This window comes from Cinclus cinclus, chromosome 8 (assembly GCF_963662255.1).
Source record: "Cinclus cinclus chromosome 8, bCinCin1.1, whole genome shotgun sequence".
NCBI classification, from domain to species: Eukaryota; Metazoa; Chordata; class Aves; order Passeriformes; family Cinclidae; genus Cinclus; species Cinclus cinclus.
Window position 1 is genome coordinate 19473617 of NC_085053.1, and position 25133 is coordinate 19498749.

The window sequence follows — 25133 nt, forward strand, 5'->3', positions numbered from 1 at the left end:
TGAACATGCAGCATATACATCTTGGAGCCCTTGACTGATGGAAAAACTGAGAGCTCTAGTTTAAAATGACAAGATCTTTTTATTATTGTACCAGTAATAAAACAGGGACGGTAGCATCAGAGGACCTGCTGTGATCTGTACCATGTCTTGCAGTCACATTAGAAATTATCTGTAAATCAGTTTGACAGATTTCATCAACTGGAGCAATATATGCTGGATACATACCCAAGTTCACATGTTGAAGGGGATGTTCAAACTGCCATTTGTTCAAAATCCATTCTGTTTTTCATAGAATGCAGTGAAATCGAGTGGAAGAATTAAAACACCACCAGTGAAAGAAAGAGAGTTTCACACCAGCTGACAAGAGAAAGGTAACGTGCACTTGGCATTCAGTTTGTAAGCTGAGTGCTGTGTACCAGGAAGAACACCAGAATAAAGCTTTTAAGGCAAAATACACTATAGATTCTTATTTTTGATAGTGGGCAGAGCTGCAGCAGGACAGTGGCTCTCGGAGACTTGACTTCAGGTCCAGGCAGTGTTAGAGAGGTGACACCAGTTTGCCCCTGCCAGGACAGTTCACTTCGTCCCCAGAGAATCAGGGTATCTGTGGGGCAGCTGCAGCTATTGCTATCCAGTTTTGGAAAGAGGAAGACCATGGGTTATAAGGGGGTTTAAGTGTTTGGTTCCAGTTCTGTGTCTCGCCTCTGAGGTTCAGCTTCTTGGATTTAGGTGTTTAAAGGTAGTATCTTTGTTCTAGCTTTTGTACTTGCCTAATGAGAGACACCTTTCATCACCTGAGGTATGTTTCATGCAATAGTTACTAATTCAAAAAAAAAAATCAGATTTGGTATTTGTGAAGCAAAAGGAAAAGTAATACTGTAACTGAAATCTTCTTTATTCACAAGCCACATGTAACCCAGTAATTCCCACTGTGAGGTTCCATACACAGCATGAGCATTGTCTTTCCCCTTTGTCTTGCAGGGACTCACATACAGGTACTTCATGGAAAAAAAAAACCAGCAGAGTTTAACTTTGCTTCTTTCAGGAGGACAATTTTGTGCTCTTGGAACACTTTTTACATCCAAGCTTCAGTATGATCCCAAATCTCTGAGTTCAGTGATGATCTTGCTACAGTGGAAGGCAGAGATTTTTTGCAGGTGCTGTGCTGTGATCTTTCTGGCCACTATGACTGGTATTGTAGTACTGGTAGTTTACCTTCTTCATTCCAGAAATTTGGTCACGTTGTGTTGAACAGCTGTGGCCTGGTTTGAAGTCTGTTGCCTCAGGAGGGTTGCTGGCAGCCTCTTGCTGGAATACAGGAGGCAAAACAGAACACAATCCCCCCAGCTTAGCTTGCCTTCACAGAGAAGCTGCTGCCATGGCCAGTGGGGGGTTTGGCTTTTTTTTTGATAAATTTTGTTTGCCCTCCTTCCTCCCACCCCTATTTTAAAAACAGCAGCTTGGTAGCACAGCAGCGAATGCACATTAATATCAAACAGAATTTTCACTACCATTTTCATATTAACATAAGATGTCAGAATGTAAAGTGAGCTGGATCTGCACATGGGACCACTCTTGCTGTTAAAGGCTTTAGGCTGGAACAGAGCCCAAAATTCTTAGAAGAAATTCAACATTTCCCGATCAAATATTAATTACATGCTATATAGAATTATATATTTCAAACAAGTTTTATAAATAAAAACCTAGACCTTTCAAACCATCAGCAATATTAATTTTGGATTTAAAAGATTATGAAAGATAAACAACCACATAACCGTGAATTAGAAAAATACTGGCCTAGGTTGCATAAAAACCTCCATTAAATAAATACAGAAAGTTTTCACTATGAAAATTCAGTGGCATCGTACCTAGAAAAGCCATAATGAATTAACCATCCCTTAATGACACTCAGGTCGCGTTTCACGAATCACGGACACACACAGGAAGTCAGATGGCCCCAGAAGGCGACAGACCGGGTTAATGCAGTTTAACAGAAAGTTCTCTTGGTGTGTGCTGCTCCTCCATGCCACCTTCCTGCCTGCGGCTGTGGCTGCCAGCTGCAGACCCTGTTACCCTTCTCCTCCAGGCCTCCGTGCTGGCCCGCAAGGTCCAGAGGCTGCTCCGGGAGGTGACTGCGGCGGGGCTCGCGCACCCGTCCCTCAGGCCAGCGGTTTCAGCACAGGGGGGGTTACGGGGAGCGGCTCTGGTTTCCAGTCTGGCTGGAAGAAGCGGATGTCGAATGTCCGTGCCCAGTTCTCGAAGACGCGCTTCTCGGTGATGAAGCGGTGGTGGCTGCCCTTGCGGCCCCGCTCGTGGGAAATGTACATTGTGCACTCGTCTGGTCCCTGCGGCTCATAGTAGTGATAAGGTACTGAAAGATGATTAGGATCCCTGTGGAAAAAAGAAAATAGATGGAAGCCCAAGATGTTCTTTTTCGTTGATTGAAAAGATGCTATCTTTAATGATCTGATGGGCTCAAATCCACCCTTTTCTCCCAGGTAAATTATGTAGCTGTTTTTTTCCTTGCATATCTAATACATCAGAATGGGGCAAAGGTATTTTCCTTGCTTTTTCTTTTGCTCTCCTTTAATCTTCTTCCTCCCAGTTAAATGAAGGACAGCAGTAGCTTAGAAACAAGGGAGAGTGCTGCAGGGGTGTGTTACTACTATGAAATTTGAAGTAAACTGCTTAAAAGAGATTTAAATCTAGATTGCAATTTGTAAAAGGTCTTGCAGAGGTATTTGCTGAACTGGGGAAGAAAGAGAAGATGATAGATGGAGGTGGTTATCCGTGTCACATCAGCTCAGCTGAACGTTCCCAGCACTGTGTGACGTTCCAAGAGCACAACTTCAATGAGTGTCTGCACACCAGGTCAGTGGTACAGGCTGCTGCTGCTGGCTTTTAATCAAATGTCTGATGCACAAATGAGTTCTTTATTTTACAACAGCAGCTTTCATGTATCTGAGCTAAAAATTAAAACAGTTGACCCACAGTATCTGGCTGACCTTGTGAACCTGTTCACATTTCCCAGGGGGAGAAGAGCGACTTGTGGTGACACACTGGATATGCCAAACACCAATTAGATACTTAGGATAAAGTTCATTTTAGCAGTTCTGACCTCAGTGTTTCCATGTAACATTCTGTAAATGGCACCTTTGTATTGTAATAAGACAGAGCAATTCATTCTCCTTTTGTTTTAATCTATACATTAACGTGTACCCACAATGGTTTCTTACTTTGGGCATGGGTGTTTTGGGCTGACAGGAACTCACACAACTCTGTGTCATAAATACTAAGAGAGCAAGCTGTCCCAGACAGAATTATCCAATTGTATCCCTTTACCCCCAGCTGCTACCAGCTATTTTGCTGTGGCAGAAAACTCCCCAGTATCAGCATTTAGTGAAGCCTTGGAGCTGCTTGATGTTAGAGCTGAACAGGACCCTAGCAAAGAACAAGAAATCTGATACAGATTCAGGGCTGTCAGCTCTAATATACAGTTGATTATTTTCATTTTGAAGAGCTAATATTTAAGGTCACTTTCAATTGAATGCATCCACAATCTGTCAGTAGTCTGTACTGGTCATTATTTTTACTATGTAATTCTGTCACCTACGCAATTTTCTAATTTTTCTTATTTTGCCATTATACATGTTGTATATGCAGAGGTAATGTATGATATTGCTGCTGCTTTCCATTTGTGCCTTAGATTAACGTTTTAATTTGATCAATTTGGCTTCCTTGTAACACAACATGGTGATCAATCTTATAAGACCAGAACAACAATAAAATTACACTTCTAGAATAAGATGGATTCTAAACTTATGAAATATATTCTCACTGGAATACATAAGAATGAAACAAAATCCTTCATCACCTCACCTACAGAAAATGTATTTGCAATCTAAATCTGCACTTCATGTAGAAATTTATTATCTCTAAACTACAACTATTAGAACTCAATCTTCAATTATTTTTTCATTTTTTTGATACATTGGACCTCTTGCTGTCCCTTAAATGAATCATTTATATGGTTACTCTAAATCTAATAGGATACATTTTCATGTGATGTGTTTTTGTTAAGAACTACTAAACAAATATGCCTCTGCCTCTCATTCAGACTGCTCTTTCTTCTTGCACTAAAGCTGGATTTTACTCTTGGGTTCTCAGTGGTACACCTGTTGGTGCAAATTCACTGCTTTAAAGTTAGGATTGGTAAAGTTGAAATCATATCTCCAACAAACTTGGGGAAAAATGCAGCCCCGGATAACGGGGCACAGTGAGCCTGTGAGGCTGCTGGTCCTGACACCTCCAAGCAAGGTGTTTTTCTGGGATTCCACTTTCCATCGAAGGCTCTGAAATAACAGCAGTGTACCCTGAGTGGATGTCCTTAGCTCCTGCCAGGCTCTACCAGGTCACTGAATCCTGTGCACCATCCCACCAGAAACAGCCCAGAAGCACCTGATGCACAGGTGAGAGAGGCAGGAGCTCAGCCCAGGCAGCCTGTGGGGCTCAGCCCTTGTGTGCAGCTCTGCTGGCTGAACTGGGGGTGAGATCAGAGCAGGAATGGGGGCTGCTGGCTCTCTAAGACTACTCTGCAGTTGACTGAGGTTTTAAGGCTGAATTCCAAAAGCTCTCATTTAGATTGGGAATTCTGAAAGATATTTACATGTGGAAGACCTTCTCATTTTATGGGAGTTCTGGATTCCCCCAGATAGCATGTAAGCTTTGGATTTGAACTCTGGCTTGAGTACACCATAACCCAAATTAACTGTGCTGCATTATCTTCTAACTCTGCAATTAGCTTGTGTCACTAGCAAATGAAATGCATGAGTAATTTCTATACGGAAATTGCTTGCCACCTCATTTATTAACATTAAAACAGATGCTGTTTTATCACTGACTGATACTGGACATTAATCAGTATTTTGTCAGACTCTGCATGCATATTAATATCACAGCTGGGAGGAATCTCAGGAAGTTCCTCTGTAAAATATCCTGTACTTCCTGCCTGATCACCTGCCAGCACAGCACCTGTGGAAGTGCTTGTAGCCCTGTCTGTCAGCTACTGTTTGCCACTTGAGTGCACATTTTCCCACAGATGGTAGCCACCTACAGCAAAAGCTGGAAGTACAGCACACAAGAAACAAGGCAGAGAAACCAGGCCACCCCATAACACATTCTGGTCAGCCTCTTTCCTTAGAAGTGAAGAGCCATAATAAATCAACCCTCTAAAACTATAGGTACTCGCATGCTTTGTAAAATAATTCATATTTTGATGTGTAAGTAAAGTCTCATTTATATGTTGAGTGATGGGCAAGCTGCTGTGTCAGGATGATGAAGATTTCTGGATCATTTTTTTGCCTTCTATTCTCAAGATCTCCTTTCCCTGACCTCCATAATTAGTCCTGTTTTCCAAACCATGTATGCATTTTGTTATTAAGCTAATGAGGTGAGGCATATGGAAGAGCAGGACTAGCTCACATACAGCTTACAGTCTCTCATAAGTTCCAGGATATGTAACCAGCAACAACTGCTGCTTTGCATTTGATTTAAAGGAACTGAAAGTGGAGAGAAAGAGAGAGGTAAGAAAACACTGAAGTATTTCAAATACCTATTTTCAGGTGAATTATCATGGAAAATGGCCTGGCAGTCAAATGAGGATTCTTATAGGAAAATTATCTGGTTCAATAAGTGGAACAAAAATTATTCATATTAGTTAAAATAAGGCTCAGATTTGAGTTTTAAATTTCTGGGAGTCCCAGAAGGCCCATGAAGAGGAGAAGAGTTAAAGAGGGTTCATCTCACTAACCCCTTGAGTTTTCATAGAGGAGTACCCTAAGACCTGCAGGCAGCCAGCCTTCTATCCCTGCTGCCCATAGTGCCACAGACAGGGACTGGAATTCCTACAGACTCATTAGGGCTTGCCTTGTCCTTCCCAGCCCTGCTGCTGAGCACCCACAAAGGGAAGCATCAGCACTGCAGTGCCTTCAGGAATTGTCTTGGCATCTGGGCACCACTGTTAGGCTGCTGCTGAAGGGAGGCAAGAGGAGAATCCTGCATGGCCCAGTGCAGGAGTCAGTCCTGTGCATGCAACGGGCTGCCAAAGAGAGTTGAGAGGGAAGTGCTTCCCATCTGGGAAAGGCTTGGATTGGATCCCTGGGCACTGAAAAAAAAAAAAAAATACAGCAAGATGGCCTGTCTGTTCTTTGTCAGAAGAATGAGAGGTGTGCACACATCACAAAAATGTTTGCAATGTGCATGGAAGCACAAGCTTTCATCTTATTACAGAATGTACAAGACAGCATGAGAGCAGTATCAAGCCATTAACCATTAATACAGCATAAATCTGTAGCAAGCAAAGGGGTTTGAAATTATTTATAGTTTTGCTGTAAAGTACCAGAAATTTATAATAATCAGTACACCAAGTCCAGTTCAGCTATGAAACACAGTGTCCAGTGAAAGTAAATGAATCTAAAACACCTTGTTGCAAGTAACAGTGACAAATCTTGTAGCCTGTGCTCCAGACTCCTTCACTACACTGTTTTTCCTGCACGGGTGCAAAGCAATTTGGTTAATGACCTTAATCTAATAATTTGTAGCAGAATCAACAGCATGAGATTCATGGTACCTTTGAGGTGTCCTTCACGTTACAGATGTGACACTAATTTAGTTCCATGACAGTGATCACCACACTCATTACTTATTCCACAAATTAATGCTTAAAAATGAATAGGTATCTATCTGCTGAAGTTACAGATTTGGTGATATTAATTCTGAACAGAAAGAAGATTTTTGTTTTTTTTTCCCCCCCCACTCTTAATGATTCTTTATTTGCACAGCAAGCAGGATACACACACCATCTAGCACAAACATTTTAGTTGTTTTGATGGGACTTGTTGATTTGATTTTTTTTTAAATTTTAATGGCAGATTCTTATTCTGTCTGACTGAAAACCAGGAAATTTGGCTTACAATTACAGAATATTTCTTTCTTTCTTTCTGCTCTTCTGTTCTGCTGTCTTATTTCTTTGAAAGGAAGCAATGTTTTAACTTCTTAATGAGTGGGTGAAGAGCCAGTTAAGAAGGTTAACTGTATTTATGGCAAAAAACTCTTTCCACAGATCTTCATGGACAGCTTCTTCCAGGCGTGGTAACTACAGTTTTCCCCTTTATCATCTGGGGAACCAAGCTGAAGTAAAGACATTTCATATCACTTTGAGTAAGAAATGACCTTTTCCCTTTTTACCACCAGGTGTGCATACCTTTATGTTAAGATTTTTTTTAATGCACTCTGTAAGAACAATTATATCTTTCCCTGGCTGTAGTTCAATCAGCCTTTCTTGTGTTATAATTTCAGTCCATGTGATTTCAGTGTATTGATTCTATGAAAGACTTTCATATGTTCTCAGTGACATTTTTAGTCTCTGTAAAAACAGTTTGTTTGGGTTGAGTTGGGTTTTTTTTTAATAAGTATCTAAATGATTCTGACTCTGTCTGAAAAGTCAGGATTACACATTATTGTTGCAGTGAAATGCTGTCTTATGTATTTTTAGATCATCATTGTAAGAATTACTTCCATGTGCCACTGGAATACAGCCACTTCTAGAGTAAGACAGACCAGCCACTGACAAACTCAAGTAGTATGTACTGGCTAACTGAGATGACAGAGGAATGAGATGCTGTGCTGTGGAAGGTATTTGTGTTGTCTGGCATACCTGATCTAGTTTGCTATTTTCCTTGGAGAATTCATGATGAAGTCTGGCAGTACATCACAGTATTTATCATCAGTGTTTTGTTGTAATTTGTAGAAATTGTCACAAAGTGGAGTTTAGTGTTGACATTTTATGCTGTGATTTCTGCAGGGATTTCCACAACGTGCCCAAGACAAATGCAGATTCCTTATTCCTTTTAAATGCTCAGAGGAAAGTCAAAGCAATCCCATTCTTTGAGACTAACCCAGCACTGCAGCTTTGCTCTCCCTGCCCCTGAAAGGCAGCTGGAATTACCCAATGAACCAGACTTGAGAGAGATCAGTACATCTGCAATAGAAAATTTAAGCAAGTACTTCTTGGTGAAAGGGGTTTGTGACGTGATGAAACGTTGCACTGATGCCTCATTCCAGACTGGCTCCAGCTCTTCCTGGGTCACCCAGCAGGACAAATGGGATCAGCACTGGCTGTGGGCAGGAACCACTTCACTGCTGGGCTAGTGCTGGGTGGGCACGTGAGACTTAAGGCAGCATCAAGATTGCTGAGGTAGTACAAATCTGTCTGTGTTCATACTGGTATCTGGTGGCTAACGCCATTTTGGTCTAGCACTAGAAGTTCTGAAGCCTCTCCCTGTGTCACTGATCCATAGTGGGAAAACCTTAACCAAGACCTGCATCTGAACACGGCTGCAGGCACGACCCAGCTGGAGAAAGTGCACAAGCTGTTCCTTTACACAGCAGCTTCCACTGACACAACTTGTGCTGCTTCTGCCTTGTGTGACACAGCCCCTGCCATGCCCAAAATGGATGATTACAGGACTGATTCTCTGCTCCAAGTTCACAAGGAGGAGTTTCATGGGGATTATTTAGGAAGCTGCAAGATTGACATTCATGTGACAGAAGTACAATAATGTTAATTTGAGTTGCACAAAAAGTTCAATTTAGAAACTAGTCACTGTGAGAACACTATTCCTCTATTAATTTGGGGGAACTCAAAAAACAAATTAAAAGTAATGTTTTCCAGTACTTCGTTCTTCAGATTAATTTCATGCCGATTATTGCATTACTTTTAGCTGATAAATATTCAGAGACTAAAAGAAAGCAACAAGATGGATTAATTCTCCCACAGTGCAAACAAAATTTTAAAATATTTTATATAACATAATTAAATGCTGTTTGTTGTTTTCAGAATGAGATCACGGGACATCTTAATTAATTGCTTTAAGAGGATTGAAGACTTGTGGCAGAGGAAAAAGATTAAAAGATTCAGATATTTATCTGTAACATTAACTTTGTTGGCTAATAATGGTTCCAAAATAAATCCTACCTGCAGAAATCCGGTGGCACCATGCCATAAACATTTATCCTGTCACAGAGCTCTAATGCGATAGTCATTGTGAACCAGCCCGTGCTAAGCCAAGTGTTGGATATCTTCCTGAAAGCAAAAACATAATTAAGTTTCTAAGCTGGCAAATAATTCTTGAGATTTATTTATTTATTCGTGCATTCTGAAGCAATTTCTCGGCATTTTCTTCATTCTTGTAAAAGGCTTTGAAAACTGGGCAACCAAGACTACTTTGCTCATCCATCTTTTAATGATTTTTCTGGTGCCTCCTGTCAGTGGAATAATCTGGGCAGAAACTTTCCTCACTGTAATTAATTTTAGGCACAGCAACATTAATATTTAGCTGACTTTTTGACTTGGTTTCTAGAAGCTCCCAGCTCCTCACTGTGACTGCTGGTAGGAAACTCTTTAGTGGGTTGCAGCTCTGAGTGTCCCACAGCCAGCCTGGAAAATCTTCCTCCTAGGAACCACCCCTGCTGCCATCCCTGCCCGAGGGGAGCCTGAGAATGGGAATGACAGTGCTGGCAGGGAGCCCTGCCTTCACTGCAGGCTGGGATATGGCTTTAAAAGAAGCTCAACTGATCCCAGTATTATTTATGCAAAGTAGGAGATACCACCCTGTAACTGCTCACAGATGTAATGGATTTACAAGTTGTGTTTAAATTCTGCTGTATCACAGGTTCTTTTCTGCAAAGTGGCAACAGTAATGCTTCCTGTTCCTCTCACGTAGTAGCATGTAGCTACTACATGAGTAGCATTCCTCTCAGGTAGCACTACTCTTGGTAGTGCTGTTTAGTTCCTAAGAGCTGGATTCTGTGATGGTTATTGGATGCCTGGCACATGCACTGGACTTCCCAGTCCTTTCTTAAGTTCTGCCGTGGTTCTGTGTTATGGGAGAGCTTGGAACGGGAGGATCAAGGAAATGCCAGAAAGAAAATGCCAAAAGAAAACATCTTAAAGGTGTCACAAGGGCATAGGACTGTAGGGACTGGCACCCCTCTTAGACACAGAGGCACAGAAAGTCAGGTGTTTGCTCCAGAGAAAACAAGTTCACTCCAAGGTCTCCTTTCAAACGCTGTTGAAGAAGACAGGAGTTCTCCCTAACAGCTCCTCACCCAGCTAGGAAAGTCCCACTGGAAGAAGTTCAAGCTTGTGTTATGTGCAGCCCAAAGAGTGCTCAGATTCCTGCTGACCCCTTCATCTCCTCCTAGAGCTGAGGCACCAAGGGAGCAAGTGCAGGCTCTGGGAAGGGTGTTAATATGGGACCTACACGAATCCCATTCCTCCACACCTGTATCTATCTGCCAGATAACTGTGAAACTTTATCACAGCCCCCCCAAAAAGCACAGCAGAAAACATGAGGTTCTCTTCAGAGAAGTCTCCAAGGAATCCCAGCTCCTGCCCCAAATTCCAAGGCCATCTTTTGCAGTTTACCCAGTGATAGCAGCATGTGAAAGTCTTGGAAGCAGGGACCTGAGGCCACAAAAGCCACTGCAAGCAAATGCCAGCAATCACTAACATCTAATTCAGCCGACAGGAGCCACCATGCAGCTTCCCAAGCTAATGCTAAACAAGCTGGTTCCAAGTAGGTCACCTACAGGGCAGTAGGAGGAGGTGTTTTGAGCACTGTCAGATTGAGGAATGCCTTGTACCAAGGTTTTCCATTTCCTCAGGGAACCAGACTACTACAAGGAAAAAAGAAATGTGGTAGTGTCTGTGTCAGCTGCTTAAAAGACACTTCTAAACATAAGGGAATTCTTCTATCTGACTAAATATGCCTGGAGGATGCTGGGAAGCCTAGGTAATTTTTCCCGTCCTTAGTGGATCACCCGGTAACGTATAAACTCCCAAAACACATTTTTACTGCTCCTGACACACAGGCTTTCAAGCTAAGCTAGCATTTGGAGAATGACATGTTATAAGCATCTCATTATTTCCAATTATGGGGACCTTATTTATTTTCTGACTGTGCACTGAAGCTTGGGGGTGGTGGTGCAGTTTGTCACAATGTCACAGCTGAGTCATAAGCTCAGTGGAGGCCTTCAGGCACAGCAACAATATAAAACAGTAAGTAAGAATTTTTAGCTTAAAATTATTAGGGAAGAAATGGGAGGGAAAAGCCAAAAAAAATTTGCTTCTCTGCTACCTGAGGGTTTCTGAGCTCTGAATCACTAGATAATTCAGGAACATGTTGAGGCTAGGAGTGCTCTGGAGCTTGCACAAGTCCACTGTTCCAGGTGCTCAACACTTCCATTCCAAAACTGAGGGAGCAATTGCAGCCAGACCATGACCAAAGCTTTGCACAGGTCAGGACACCCAGCTAGGCTCTCTGCTGGGTTAGCTTTCTTTCTGCTTACACTTAGGCTGTCATTTAGTGTTTTCACTAAACAGGAGAGCAACTGCATATAACTAAATTGGCTTAGAAACTGAATAATCAAATAAGGATTCAAAAATTCGTTCAAGTACCACTCTGCCCTCTTTAAATACCATGTCTGTAGGACAGCAACACAGAAACAGGGTTACAGTGCCTTGCATTTCATAAAAGATCTGAGCAAGAGTCCAACAAGAGAACACTCTTTTTATACCTAATCAGCAGTAATGAGAGAATATGAAGAACTGTCATGTGCTTATTAGGGGAAATTATCAGATATTCTTTTATATGATGAACTAATACACTGTGCTGATAAGTCTGCAGTGCACACTAAATTACAATTAAAGGCCTTTCTGCTCCACCAAAATCTCATTTATAATCTCTATGGAAATACTCTTCCTGCAGTTATTTCATTTATGCTGCTTTTATCTAATTACTAAAATATTGGTTCTGAATCGTATTTTCTTAATGTACCCTTATTCAATTATAAAGTTATTTTCAAGTACAGTTACTTTATGATACCAAGTATTGCTCTGCAGCCTTTGTCTTTCACCATGCTGTTTAACTGGCAATGTTTTCTGAAGGCTTTTTTTTAATTTCAAAATATTTTTTTTCCAAAAAGCACAATACATCCAATTACCTTTTTTCTCATTTTCAAGACAGAAATGAATAGTCTGATTATTGCAACCTTGCAGTCATGCTTCTCTCTTCCTCCTTTGTTTTTTTTTGTAGGCACTAATATCAAGAGCTCAGCAGAAACCTCCCAGGGAACAGCAGCACTCTGTGCTATACGATGTGCTCCTGCCCCCACAGGTACCCTAATAATTTTATCCCTTACAAATTGTTTCCTACCCATGTTTCTTTTCATCTTCCTTATTCATTTATTTTCATCTCCTGTTTTAATCTTCTTAGCCCTTCAAATATGCTGTCTGTGCCCTCTAAAGGAGTGGTTCATACACATCAGAGCCTGCAGTTTATTAAAATCAACAGGGCCTGTTCCTCAGGATGAATTTTGCTGGCATCTGAGTGCCCTTGATTCACACTGGGAGTTCAGGGTGCCCATGACTGAGTTCACTATAAACTTGTTACAATGTCATTAATGGCTCAAATGCCTTGAGAATATTTCAAGAGCTAAGCCCGGTGCCTGTGCAGAAAAAGAAATGCTTTCATCACAGTCACTACAGGCCTCTGGCTCTGGATGGGTGATGCAGAACCAGAAAGAGCAGCTTGCCTGAAATTGTACAGCATGTGTCAGAAAAAGAACAGGATCCTGGCAGTGTCAGGGAAGGAAGGGGACGGTGGCTCCCCGTGGCAGAACTGAAGTTCTGAGAGTGAAGCAGGGAGGGAAACTGTTCCTCAGAACAGGGGACAGCACGTGATCCTACCCTGGATCACCAAAAGCATCATCCAGGAAAGGAGGTGGCAGTGTGCATTCCTTGTGTCCAGAGCCTCCCGCTGGGGCTCATGCTGGCCAGCTTGCAGCACAATTGCAGCTTTTCTGACTTTCATGCCTTTGTAAATACTTAACACACAGATAACCCTCTACGCATTTCTTGAAGGGCTCAAATGCTTAATTCACCTTCTCACTTTGCTCTACCCTGGAAAAGACAAATACATCACAACTGGCAGGGTATCTCCCCTTGTTATCCTTCTTGTTCTGGCAGAGACCCAACTACACCAATTGGAAGAAGAAGAACCTTTGATATTACAAAACTGTCCAAGTTACTCTGTGATCTGGTTTGAGCCTCAGTCAGCCACGAACTCAGATCCACTATAACTGAACAGAGCTCTGCAAGCAAACCATGTGGGGTGTGACAAAGACAGCAAATGCCAAGCAAACGTTGCCTTCAGCTAAGAGGATACAACAATTTCCTCTGACCTTGGTTCTGCCTTTCTCATGTAGCCCAGAAAATGAAATCTGTGCTTGAGTCCAGAAGAGAATCAATCCCTGCTCAATCTTTGGTGTGTACATTTTGTATTTGTAAGGCAGCACATCTGACTGTGAGTTACTGCACAATAAACCTATAAACCTACCTCTTCATTTGTATCTAAATGGGGACTCTGTGCCATTTTTACAGCAGCATATTGAATAAGTAAAAAAATAGAATTTCATTAAAAATAAATGCCTTTCATGCTGGGAAGTCTTTGGTTTGAATGCCCATTTTCAAACATTATGTGTGAAAATACTCAAGTACTGCAGTGGGTCACTTACTAAAAATTTGATTTGAAGATCAGCCTACAAGTCTCATAAACAGTCTCATAAAGATGTAACTATCATAATAACTTTCCATTTTCCAGTTGCAAATGTAAGATGAACTGTTCTGAAGCACCTAATGTATGACTAATGTTTATTTGTTTTACAAGAAGCTCTACAGCTGCAATGTTCCAAGAATGCTTAAATTCAATAAACAGCTATTATAATTCACTGAATGGTGGCATTTCCTCTATAAGAAAACATAACCTATCCATTTTAATTTTTCAGAATCAGTGAAAGAAACTTTAAGGTATATTACCCCAAAGTGAGATTTAAACAGCTCCTGCCTCCTTGACTCTATAAATAGTACAGAGTCTGGTATTCTAGGCTGATGAGGCAATACTCCATACAAATCATTTTGATGCGTATTTTTTACTTATGTTACCAGTGATGTTATTTGGCATGTCATGCCACATTAAAACTCATGAGGCAGAGGATTTAATGGGTAGGATTGTCCCTCTGAGCAGATCTGAAATTGGTATATATAAACTGCATTATTTTATTACTCTGTGCCATCCCCAGATGTATCCACGTAAGTTCTCACCTGTCTTTTCCTGTCTCCCGTTTAAAAAGGTCATCAAATTGTAGCATCTTGTGGCGAGAAATCATATACACTTTTAACTGAGGCAGTATCTGGTTCATCAGCTGCAGGTTGTTGTAGACCAAGCCTTTGCCATCTCTCCTCATGTAGCTGCTTGGGCCCCAGAAGATGAACACAGCACCATGGCTCATATTTAAGAGTTCGTTGCGATTTCGTAAAATCCTCTGAATGCTGGAGTGTGCAATGACTCGGAGGCTCGTTTTGTTCCCAACGTCTTTTCCGTAACCCCGCGTGGGTGCGTCGTTCATCCGTATGACGCACTCGCTCTCGTCGATCCTGTCCCCCTGCCTGCTCCCCAGCAGGTGTCCAGAGCTGGTGACCAGGGCACAGCTCCTGCAGTGCATCTTTAATGGCTGCAAAGACATACACACTTCACAATTAGCTGTAGACATTTTCCCTTTCACTACATGGCTGTGTTTTACACATTCGTGGCATATTACACAGCAAAAATCTCAGAGCAATGTACATAAATCTCTTCCCGCAATCTTCCCAAATAGCTGGGGACCCATTACCTGTACATTTTTGGGGGGAATATGGTGTAGAAGTACAGTTTTTGGAGTTCCTCTGTGGAGCTAAGCCCATTGTGTAAATCCTCCTTTCCATTGCTGCTTCATAAACAGAAATCACAACAGCTTCTCTACTTTTCCCAGCTGCTTAGGATTGTACTTTTTCCACTTGCTGTAAGAGCTATAATTATTTTTTTTTATTCTTCTGCTTCCTCTTTTTTTTTTTCAGGAAATAATAAATCCTAAGTCTTTATAAGTTCATGTGTGAATAGCTTTTCAACCCTGGGGTCAGGACATTTTGCTAAGGGAAGAGATCAATATCCTGGCCCAAATCCTTCCATGCTATTTGCAAGTTGTGTCACAACCACTGCAAGTGCTCTCGTACATCCTTTATGGTTCAACAGCCAGAGCTGGTCAGTAATGTCTGTGTATATTTTACATGACAGTGAGTTAGTGCACTGAACCTTTGCTACCTTGTCAGGTCATGTTTGAATGTTACACAGTAAAATGGAATGGGAGGTGCCTGTTCAGTGAGTGCTGACCTAATGGAAGCAGAAGAGTAAAATAAGCTTTCATGAAAATGAAAATGCATGATAAATCATGTTACTGAAGTATGCTACCACCACAGGTATCAATTATAGAGGAGCATGTCACTATCTAATGCTCAGCATGAGAACTAAAAGGGGCAAGGGTTAACATTATTCCCAAAGTGCTTGTTTTTAACAAGATACAATAAACTGTGAGGTAAATAAAGACTGTTTGAATGTGCCTTGGTAACCCTCCAGGAAACAGTATCTTGCACTTGGTTGTGTACCTTAGTGTCTTTGAAAGACAACAAACAACAACAAAGTGAACAAACAACAATGCCCACCCCCAACCCCCCCCCCCCCCCAAAAAAAAACCAAACCAAAACAAAAAAAAAACAGCCCAATAAAAAAAATATCAGAAAAACCTCCTGGCACAGAGACTGAACTTCAGTTGCTTGATCACTCTGATCTACACGTATCCAGGAATCCAATGACTAAATCAGTCTGTAGTGAGGCACAGCTTAAAGCTCTAAAGCTTAAAAGGACACATGATGTAGCTTTGACACAATCTCGGCTTCTGTCTGAAAATGCTTTGGCCCTGAGTACTTGATGGGTGTGTTTTACTGCAGTAACTTGCTTTGAATTTTCAAGGTACTAAGTGGTTACAATTACAGTCTGAGATTCTTCTGTGAGACTAACTCATGAATGCTTAATGCTTTTTAATTAAAGAAAAAATAAGAAAAAGTATACAATCTGCACAGTGATTCAACCAGTAAACCTTGTATCTCCATCTCCCCCAACAAACGAAGTCCCTTTAGCATCTGTGGACTATAATCCAGAGCTAATGGTATGGGTGAAAATGTTCATGCCTTTGTGAGTCAAGGTTCCTAATGCAGTATTTACATGCATTTTCCTTTAAGCTTTCATCTGCCACTTTGATGAATTACCTAGTGAAAGGCTCTAAGGTGAACTAGCTGCTCCACCACCATGCTTGGGAAAGCAAGATGAGGTGCTAATGAGGTTAAAGGAAATGTAGTCAGCACCAATGTTAACTCACACATGCTTGAACATCCACACAGCCAGGCATTTTCACCTAAACAATCTCTGCTGGTTTATGGCCTACTGAGCTACAACTTCCTTGCTTTTTTTAAAAAAGTCTGCCACAGAATCCATCAATTGTTAAAAACAAGGGCGGCTATCAGCAGAGCTGTGCAAACCTGGGCAAGGGTCTGAGGCTACATAATGAACATTAACACCCCCCCGGAACATGTCCCAGATCTTGTTTGAAACATGTTCCTTCTGGGAAAAAGTCATTAGACTGAAACAGTCAGGTATTGCCTAGCCACTTCCTGAATGATGCATGGGGGCTGAGCCCTTGTAGCTGCTCTAGGCAAGTAATTTTCAGTCGCCTCAGATTCTTTCAGCTGAAGTCTACAAAACTCGCACCTAAAAATTGTCAGAGGAATTCACGGTGAACAGCCACAACATTCTCACTCCAGCTGTTTATAATGCTTTGACATCAGTGAAAGCAAGGGGGGGAAAAAGCCATTGGCTGTAATATCAACTCATTGGGAGGCAGTGGTGGCACCTGTAATGTCATCTACTTAAGCAGTAATAATGGAGGCACAAGGCAGTTCTTTGGGATTGATGACCAGCTAGAAAAAGTTGATGGCCTTAGAATCACCAGGGGCCATTAAGCCAGAAGAACATTAACGCCACAGAAAATAGTAATTATTTCAGTTATATTTTGGGGGGAAAAAAAGCAAAGTGAAAAAAAAGAAGCAAATCCTGTGAAATATGAGTTATATTTCATGAGTCTTGCTTCAAAAGGGATGGGGTGAGAGGTTGGTGAGTTTTATAGCATCTTTGTTAATTACTTTGAAGTGTAACATATCGTGCATGTAAAAACTGCTGACATTGAATTGTGCCCATTGTTAATAAGCAGCCATAGTTTATGTGTACCTGAACTCCATGGACAGCACCTTTGTGACAGGGCAGAGCACATGGCTACTGCTACAACACAAGTCAGGCACTTGGACAGCACATGAGCCAAGCACTGTCCAAAAAAATTGCCCAAATCACCTCTCAATTTCAGTCATCTCAAGACAAGCATGAAGAGAGGGAGAACAGAGGTTACAGTACAAGTTCACAGTGTAGAGCCCCAGAAGATGGCAAGTCAGCTGGTGCTTTTTAAAGATAGATGGGCTATCCCAATGGAGTGAAAGCAGCAGGGGAACTTTGTCATGGGGTAAGCCCCATAACAGCTCCTTTGTGCCCACAAGTAAGTGCAACTTTGCAGAGCTACGAGCATTCCCACAGGCCAAACTGACTCCTGGCAACTCCCAGAGATTAGCCCAGAAGTGCTGCTGCTCGATCACAAATGCCTGATTTGGTTAATGAAACAAAAAACAATGCCACGGCTGCTTCTGTATTTTCCAATTTGAGGTAATTTGCTCTGTTATTGACTTTAAAATCTATACTGTCCAATGATCGAAAAATGTTATTTTCAGACACTTTAGTGCTCAAGTGCTCGAGAAAAATAAATTGAAAAATGTTCCTGATACAAAATATGTTATTCTCAGATATAATTATTTTCTTTGCGATGAAATCAAGTAATATTTTTTGCTTATAGAAATCTTTTGATTTTTAAGCCAAGAATTAGAAGACAGGTCTCTCCAGTAATATCATGAACAATGTAAAACACACTTTTTCTTATACTCAGTGCTTAATGACCTAGTTTCAAGACCCCTGGGTTCAGACCACTCCATTATCAGTAGTGTAAAAATTTCTGTTCTATAAATAAAAGCCAGAGTATTTTATCTTGGCAATGATGACCTGGCCACAACAACGACAACAAAACTAAATCAAACCAAACAAGCAAACTCATGCCCCCCCCCAAAAAAACCCCGAACCAAACAAAAAAAACCTGGAGTGAGAAGAGCTCACTACTGAGTTCAGCAGACAGAGACCACCTGTCAGTTCATGGACACCAGCATTCCTCATGGGTACATCTGGAAATATCACAGATTACTTCAAAGTGTATTGGGAGACAAGAGACACTATGAAAGGTTAAAGAATATCCAAATTCCTTTTGGATGGATGACCTTTAACTAAGCACTTGAGACGAAGTGCAAAATGTTTCTCTTGCACTGCAGCACCGCTATTGCTGGCCAGCATTTGTTAGAGCTGGAATGAGAGGCTACAAAGCTGAACTGTCTTACTGAACCAACAGCCTCTCTGCAACAGATCCCAGACTGACTGCACAAGTAAAAGCAGTGGTACAAATAAGAAGATTGATGTTCAGGAACACAAATCTGTTTCCATTTCCAACTGTATTAATTCAGTTGAATTCGGTATGTTAATGGTTGTAAAAGTATGCATAAACCCTGTAAGAGCCAGTCTTACTGGTTCAGGAGAAAATGACCTTTTTCCAGAGCAGCATTGCTTTTCTCTTTTTGTTACAAAGCAGGTGATTTCTCTAAAAGGAGTTTCATGTCTCCCCTATCTGGTGGCCATTGAGCCTGGCCTAAGCACAACAGCTTGTGACACTCACTGTATGTTACCTCACTATTTGCTTTTTATGTTCTTTGCCTTGTGCATAGAACTTAATCAACACTTCCTATGCAATGCTAATGAATCCTGAGTTGACACCATGTTCAATGCAATTTATTACTTCTGGCTTGCTCTTGATTGCTGGGTCATCAGCCACCAGCAAAAAGACTAAATAATTAAGGCTTTGCCAGTGATACAATATTTTGTCCTGGCAGCTTCCACTTTTTTCACTTTCTTGTAGCTTTGAGCAGCTCTGAGGTTTCTCACAGGCTGCTGGGTTGGAAGCACTGCTCCACCAGACTGTCTGCTCCTTCCCAGTGCTCCTCTCCCAGAGGCTTGGAGGATAATCCCCCTGTCACAACCACATCCCAAGTTCTGCTGGAGCTCCAGCCATGCCCAGCCCATTGCTGGCACATCACAAACAGCTGAACGCTCCAGCTCTGGTGAGCCCCTGTCATTCAGCACTGCCCCAGGTGTAGAGCTTCTCATGCCATTATGTCCCTCCCTCATGACAAGCTACATGTATTGTTTCTATCAGTGTACCTCCTTCCTTACTATTTTCCTTAAAAGACTGAAAACCACAAGGCCAAGTCTGCTTTTCTTTGAGAGATTCCCAGCAACCACCTTAAAGAAGAATAGAAACTCTGAGGCTTCACATTTGCCAAGTAACTTGTGTTCTGTAAGCCAATGCAGCAAGCGGTGGGGCTCAAGCTGTCTCATTAGTAAAGCAGAGCTGTGCACTTCAGAAATGAATTCCACAATGCAAGGACTCTGGGAGACCTGATCCTGTGCAAATAATACAGGTTCCCTGATTATTTTTGGTTTGTGATATATTTATGGAACAGTGCTTTCATAATACTATGAAAGGAATAAGAAATTAAAAACAAAAATAAAACAGAACAAACCCCCCCCAACCGCATACAAACCAAAAGAGCTTTCTATTTTTCAAGGCCCATCTATGAAATGATGCTATCAGGCCAAGCTTCTCTGAACAGTAGAAGTCATTCAGATGCATAGCGGAATACTGTAGGTAAAACTTCTGTGCATAAAAAACTGGAGCAAAAAACCCAAACTGAAACATATAAAGCATGAGTAGAGTTTTCACCTTGCTGAGGAAAATGCCCTTTTAAAGTCTCTGTGAATTTTGATTTGGTGGTGCCAAGCTCAGATCTAAAAGATTATTTTGCTTTGACCATGACATTTGGACACGTGTATTCATACAGGAAGTGTAGCTTAATTTCTACACTCTGCATGCCAGCTCAGACTTCCCCCTTAAGTTTCATAATTTTTGATTCTTTAGCCCTTATGCTAAATAAGAGCACTTTATGCAGATACAGTGGCCTCAAAGAGGGAAAAAAATCCTCTGAGAAAATACATTTATAATTGTTGTTGAAGTACACTTTTGGAACATTAGAGAATTTACCATGAAAACAAACTGCATTATCCACTGAACTAAAAGCACTGATTGCCTTCAGAACTATATCCCAGCGACTGGTACGGCACAAGTAAACAGAAAGGGTTAGGAGATACCACTTGCCCAACATTGTTAATCCTTATGCAAATCCAAATAACAAGCATTTGAAGTGAAACTTTGCAATTCAAAAAAGGTCTGGCAAGTGTACTCATAAAGATAAATGTGTGTCTGTTTAAAAAGATAAAAGATAAAACAAATGAATTTCTTATTACTTCTCTTTGTTTCTTGGGCTGTGGAGCTTGAATATGAAAATATTGTGGAAACATTAGCATTGTCATTTCCCATTGATTCCTTTGAGTTAGTTATATAACTGGACTCTGCCTTCAGATATTAGATAAGACAGTGAAATAGTCAAACTCCAGCACATTCCTCACACCAGGGACCACAGCACCTTATGTTTTATTCTGCCATGGAATCAAATATATATATTTTTTTTTGCCATGACACCCTACTGGGGAGCATCTGCAAAACCTGTAGGAAAAATGCAATAAACCTATTTCAAAAGGTCCTTAGATCTAATTACATTTCAGAACATGAGGCTATATTACGAAGAGGGAAAAAAGCCCAACAAATGCACTCCACAAAGCTTTCATTGGAGCAATTTTCTTAGAAAAAGTACTGTTAAGCATATTAGTCAATGAAGAGTCTTCCGCTTGTGTGAAGGGTTTTCCGGCACATTAACTCGTTTTCAGGGGACTGCCTGCTAGTCAAAGCTTCCATTAGATTAATTAAAATATGGCTTCTCTCACTGGAAAGAAAAGGCATGAGTTTGGTTACAGGACATTGACTGCCTATAGAAACCGAGCCCTTTCTAGTTACATAAAACTCACGAGCAGGAGCGGCAGCACAGGAGATGAACAACAGGGTAACTTTTGGTATATGGGGCACATTTCTCTTCTTATTTTAGAAGCATGATTACCAGGTGCTGATGTTTTCCCCTAAGCCACCTGAAGTGAATATAAGGTGCAACCTTGCAAATTGTCAGCACATATAAAGCTAAGATTTAGAGAGTAGTTTCCATCCTGAAACCTATAAATGTGTCCCGTGAGGAAGATTAGTATCAATCATAGGCTTATTGGAGAGGGAGATAGGATACAATGATAACCTGAAGCTATCAACTAGAGTAATGGTCTCAGAAGAAAAAGCAATCAGAGTAAGAAAAGAATACCTTCAATGAAAGGCAGAACTGGAAAATCAGGAAGGAATGTATCATGCTGATGAACATGAACTGTTATACAAGAGAGAGTGTCATATGAACAATATACAGGTTCTAAAGAAATGGTTATTGCCTAATGTTTATCTTAAAAAGACTGCAAATAGACATCCATATTACATCAAACTGCTTTCCTTTTGTTCTGCAGCTAAAGTACTTGCACTAAAATGAAATAAAGCCACAGGCATGATGTCTTAACTATGCAAATTGTTATCACTGAAGTGTCAGAAAACCAGAAATTGTAACGACCTCCAGGAAAGGTATTGGACAGTTCAGATTCTTGCTTCAGAATGTTTTCACATCAACTTCTCTGCTTTGCTTTGCTATGTTTTGGCAGTTCTTTCCAGTTTAAATACTTCCTGTAAGTATGCTCTAATATGCTCCCTCTGCACCTGTCATGGCTATGCAGGATATTTTCTAAGCTTCAAGCTTCACAGAGTCCCTTTTTTTATCTAACCCAGCTTTAAAGCCAAGCATCACTGATCTTTAAAGTTAGCCTACGTTTTCAAATTCAAACACTTTTTTCTTTCTGTGGCACTATCTGGCACATCCAAATGCATCTAAACTCCCTCTACAACTATTATCTATACAAGGCAATAATGTGATGGGCATTGCAAGGACAAAACAAGGCTTTCCAATGGAATCTAGTTTTAACAGAACTTAGCACAGCATGCCCCTAGAACAGGCCAGATGAAATGTAAGACCAAATCTCTAATTAGAAAGTTACTGACCCCACAGATAATTTTTCTAAAATATATTTTGTCTTGTATTTCTCTACCTGGTTGAAGTAGAGCGAAATAAAAAAATAACACTCCTTATTCCTTTGAAACGTCTTTGCTAAATTTTTTTTTCGCATGTCTTTCCTTCAAAATCTGTCAAAAACATTCAGACTCATGGTTTTTTGATTCTCATGTGGTAGCTCCATGTAATCTTCATCAACTTGTTTTATATAAACCAGGCTGTTTTATATCCTCTTACTTCTGTCCCTCTGACCTAACAGCACAAGAGAAACTAGAGAACAAAATTAAAGAAAGCAGATTTAAACCCTTCCCCCCCCCAGAAGATACTGCACCTGAATAAAAAATGTTTTTCTGAGGATGTATCGGATTCAATAATAGACAATGTTGTACCACCTCCACAGCAGGATCCCAAGGCTGCCTCCACAATCACTGGCATAGTGACACCAAAGACAGATGCTGGAAACAGGTACTGGCAGCTGAAGTGGGCAAAACATCCATTTAACTTAGGAGTGACAGGTTGCAGAAACACTGCAAATTTCTCCCATGCACATATGTAGAAAACTCTCTTTGAGTGTTTTGTGCTAAAGTATTTGTATATTTAGTTTTGGACAAAAAACAGATGCAAAGAAACATCTTAAAGACAGAAATATAAACATCAGTATATCTGCAACTATGTATCACTACAATTTTAACTGATTTTGGACAACAACTACATTTGAAAAATAAATATTTTAATTCAGGGTTCAGCTCTTTCAGGTTTGGGGGTTTTGTTAAAAGATCTCTCTCATATTCAGACTATGTCTCTCCAATTGTTCACTATTACCACAGTCCTGATCAGGAGACAAAAATAAACACATTTATCCAATCAGGATGTTTGTATTGAGTCTATTTGTCTACATGCAGGTTAATATGAAATTAAACGCTTTGTACATGGAACCATTTAGCACTGAAATGAACCTGCCAGTGAGGGTTAATTAGACAGTCAAGTACAAGAGCTGCCACTCTGCCAACGTGGCATTGCTTCTCCAAAGAGGTGCTCTTCAATTTACAGCAGGATGTCAAAGCTATGTTCTGTGTGGGTGAAAAGGACGAGGTTAACTGGAATCCCTGGAGGAACCACTGGAAAAGGCTGGCTGGAGAGAAAGGAAGGTCTCTCTCAGCGGAAGGTACCCTGAGCTGCAGGACATAGGAGAATGGGAAGCCCTTAAAAAAATGAGCCAGGGAAGAGCTGATAGCAAGTCAGCTAATCACAAGAGCAGGGGCTGACCTTGCTAGAAGTAAAGTCTCTTTCCAGATCTGTGTATTTCACAGATGTTTAGGGCAGTGGATTGTGGCTGTGGCACACAAATGCTTTTGTGTATGCATTACCATCAATTAATTTGAGTGAAGCATGATTCCCAAGCACTTAGCAAACACTCTACAGTAATATTCCTTATTTAAACCTGTAACTGATCTTAAACCGGTGAAATGACTTAAAATCACAGCTACATAATGCATTTGGTCAAGGAATTTGAAGTGTAGGACGGTGTGCCAGAGAGAATGAAAGAGGTAGGATTAAAACAGAAATCAAGAAAAAAGGAATCGCCTCTCAGTGAGCAGCAGCAGAAACAAAACCTTCCTGCAAAGAGGTGAAATGTAGAGTCCCAGAGTCACAGGGGATTTCTGAGTGCTTTATACATTTTATCTGCTTTTTATTTTACATTATTAGTCCTAAATTATACTCCTTGGATGAGAGGTGTGTGTCATTTAAGTGCATTTTACCTGGCAGTGGCATTGAACAATTCCTGCTCACTTGGGGGTCGGGGGGGTCGGGGGGGTTGTGTGGAGTGTATTTCACTGGATCACTCCCTGGATCCATTTCACAATCAGAACTGGGCACAAAAAGAAGTCAAAAGAAGGCAGGAACAAAAAAAACCCAAAAACACAGATGGATGCACAGCACTGCTGTCTTTAGTGACACTGAATGCACATAAAAATCAGCCCAGATAACTGTGATAAGAAGGGTGACAGTGGTGGTGGTGATGGAAGAATGAAAAGGAGAACACGGCACCACAACCATGAAGTTCTATGTTGTAGATACTTCTTCGAAGTATCTCTCAATCTTTCATTGTTTAAAAAATCACCATTACTGAATGCCTTGACATCGAACTGATAACTTGTCAGCAGGAAGTTTTAAATTCTATAACTAATGTTTGCTTTTCGGGGCCCTGTACCACACCTGGCTGCAGCCCAGGATTCTTGTTTCATGTGAATGAACTTCTGCCGGTTTCTTCAGAGCAATAGGCATTTTCTAAAGCAATTTTTCTGCACTGGACATGTAAGTTCATCTTTCCAGCTTTACTGCCCCGAACAAGGCTCACCCATCTGAACAGCACATTTTTACCAACTCAGACGTTCTCTGGAGTCACAATTACAATTGTCAGGACAGAGGGCAGGATATTGTCTTCTTATAAGGGAGAAACACTGGAGTGACAACAGCTTTTTTATGGGAATCTGCTGCCCACATGCCCACAGTCCTGGTGCTTCCCACTGCCAGCACACCCTCGGAGCCCCGGGCTGTCCCCCCTCGCTGTGCACGCCCTGTGCAGGTGGAAGGTCCGAGCCCCCAGGCTGGAGCAGCCTCAGCAGGTGCGGTGTCCTCTGCGCAGCATCCCTGTACCTGCACTGGGGACCCTCGGAACACACTGGAGGCCACCTGCAGCCCCGGCTGTGATGCTGATCTCACCAGACAGGCCCGCAGTGACAAACGGGGCTGGCACACAGTGACAAACACATCTGTGCAGGACGGGGCACACCGGGGACAATCTGCCAGGAGATGGCACGAGAGCATAATCCTGGCTCAG

General features: G+C 41.3%; 1 protein-coding gene across 1 annotated transcript in view; it reads right to left on the reverse strand.

Moving 5' to 3' along the window:
* Positions 1–2159: 2159 nt before the first annotated feature.
* Positions 2160–25133, reverse strand: part of ST6GALNAC5 (ST6 N-acetylgalactosaminide alpha-2,6-sialyltransferase 5) — a 68979-nt gene continuing 46005 nt past the window's right edge. The window contains exons 3-5 of the mRNA XM_062497583.1: positions 14222–14631; positions 9035–9142; positions 2160–2391 (exon numbers count right to left, since the gene is read on the reverse strand). Of these exons, the coding sequence (XP_062353567.1) occupies positions 2160–2391; positions 9035–9142; positions 14222–14631 (750 nt within the window). The remainder of the gene's footprint in view (positions 2392–9034; positions 9143–14221; positions 14632–25133) is intronic.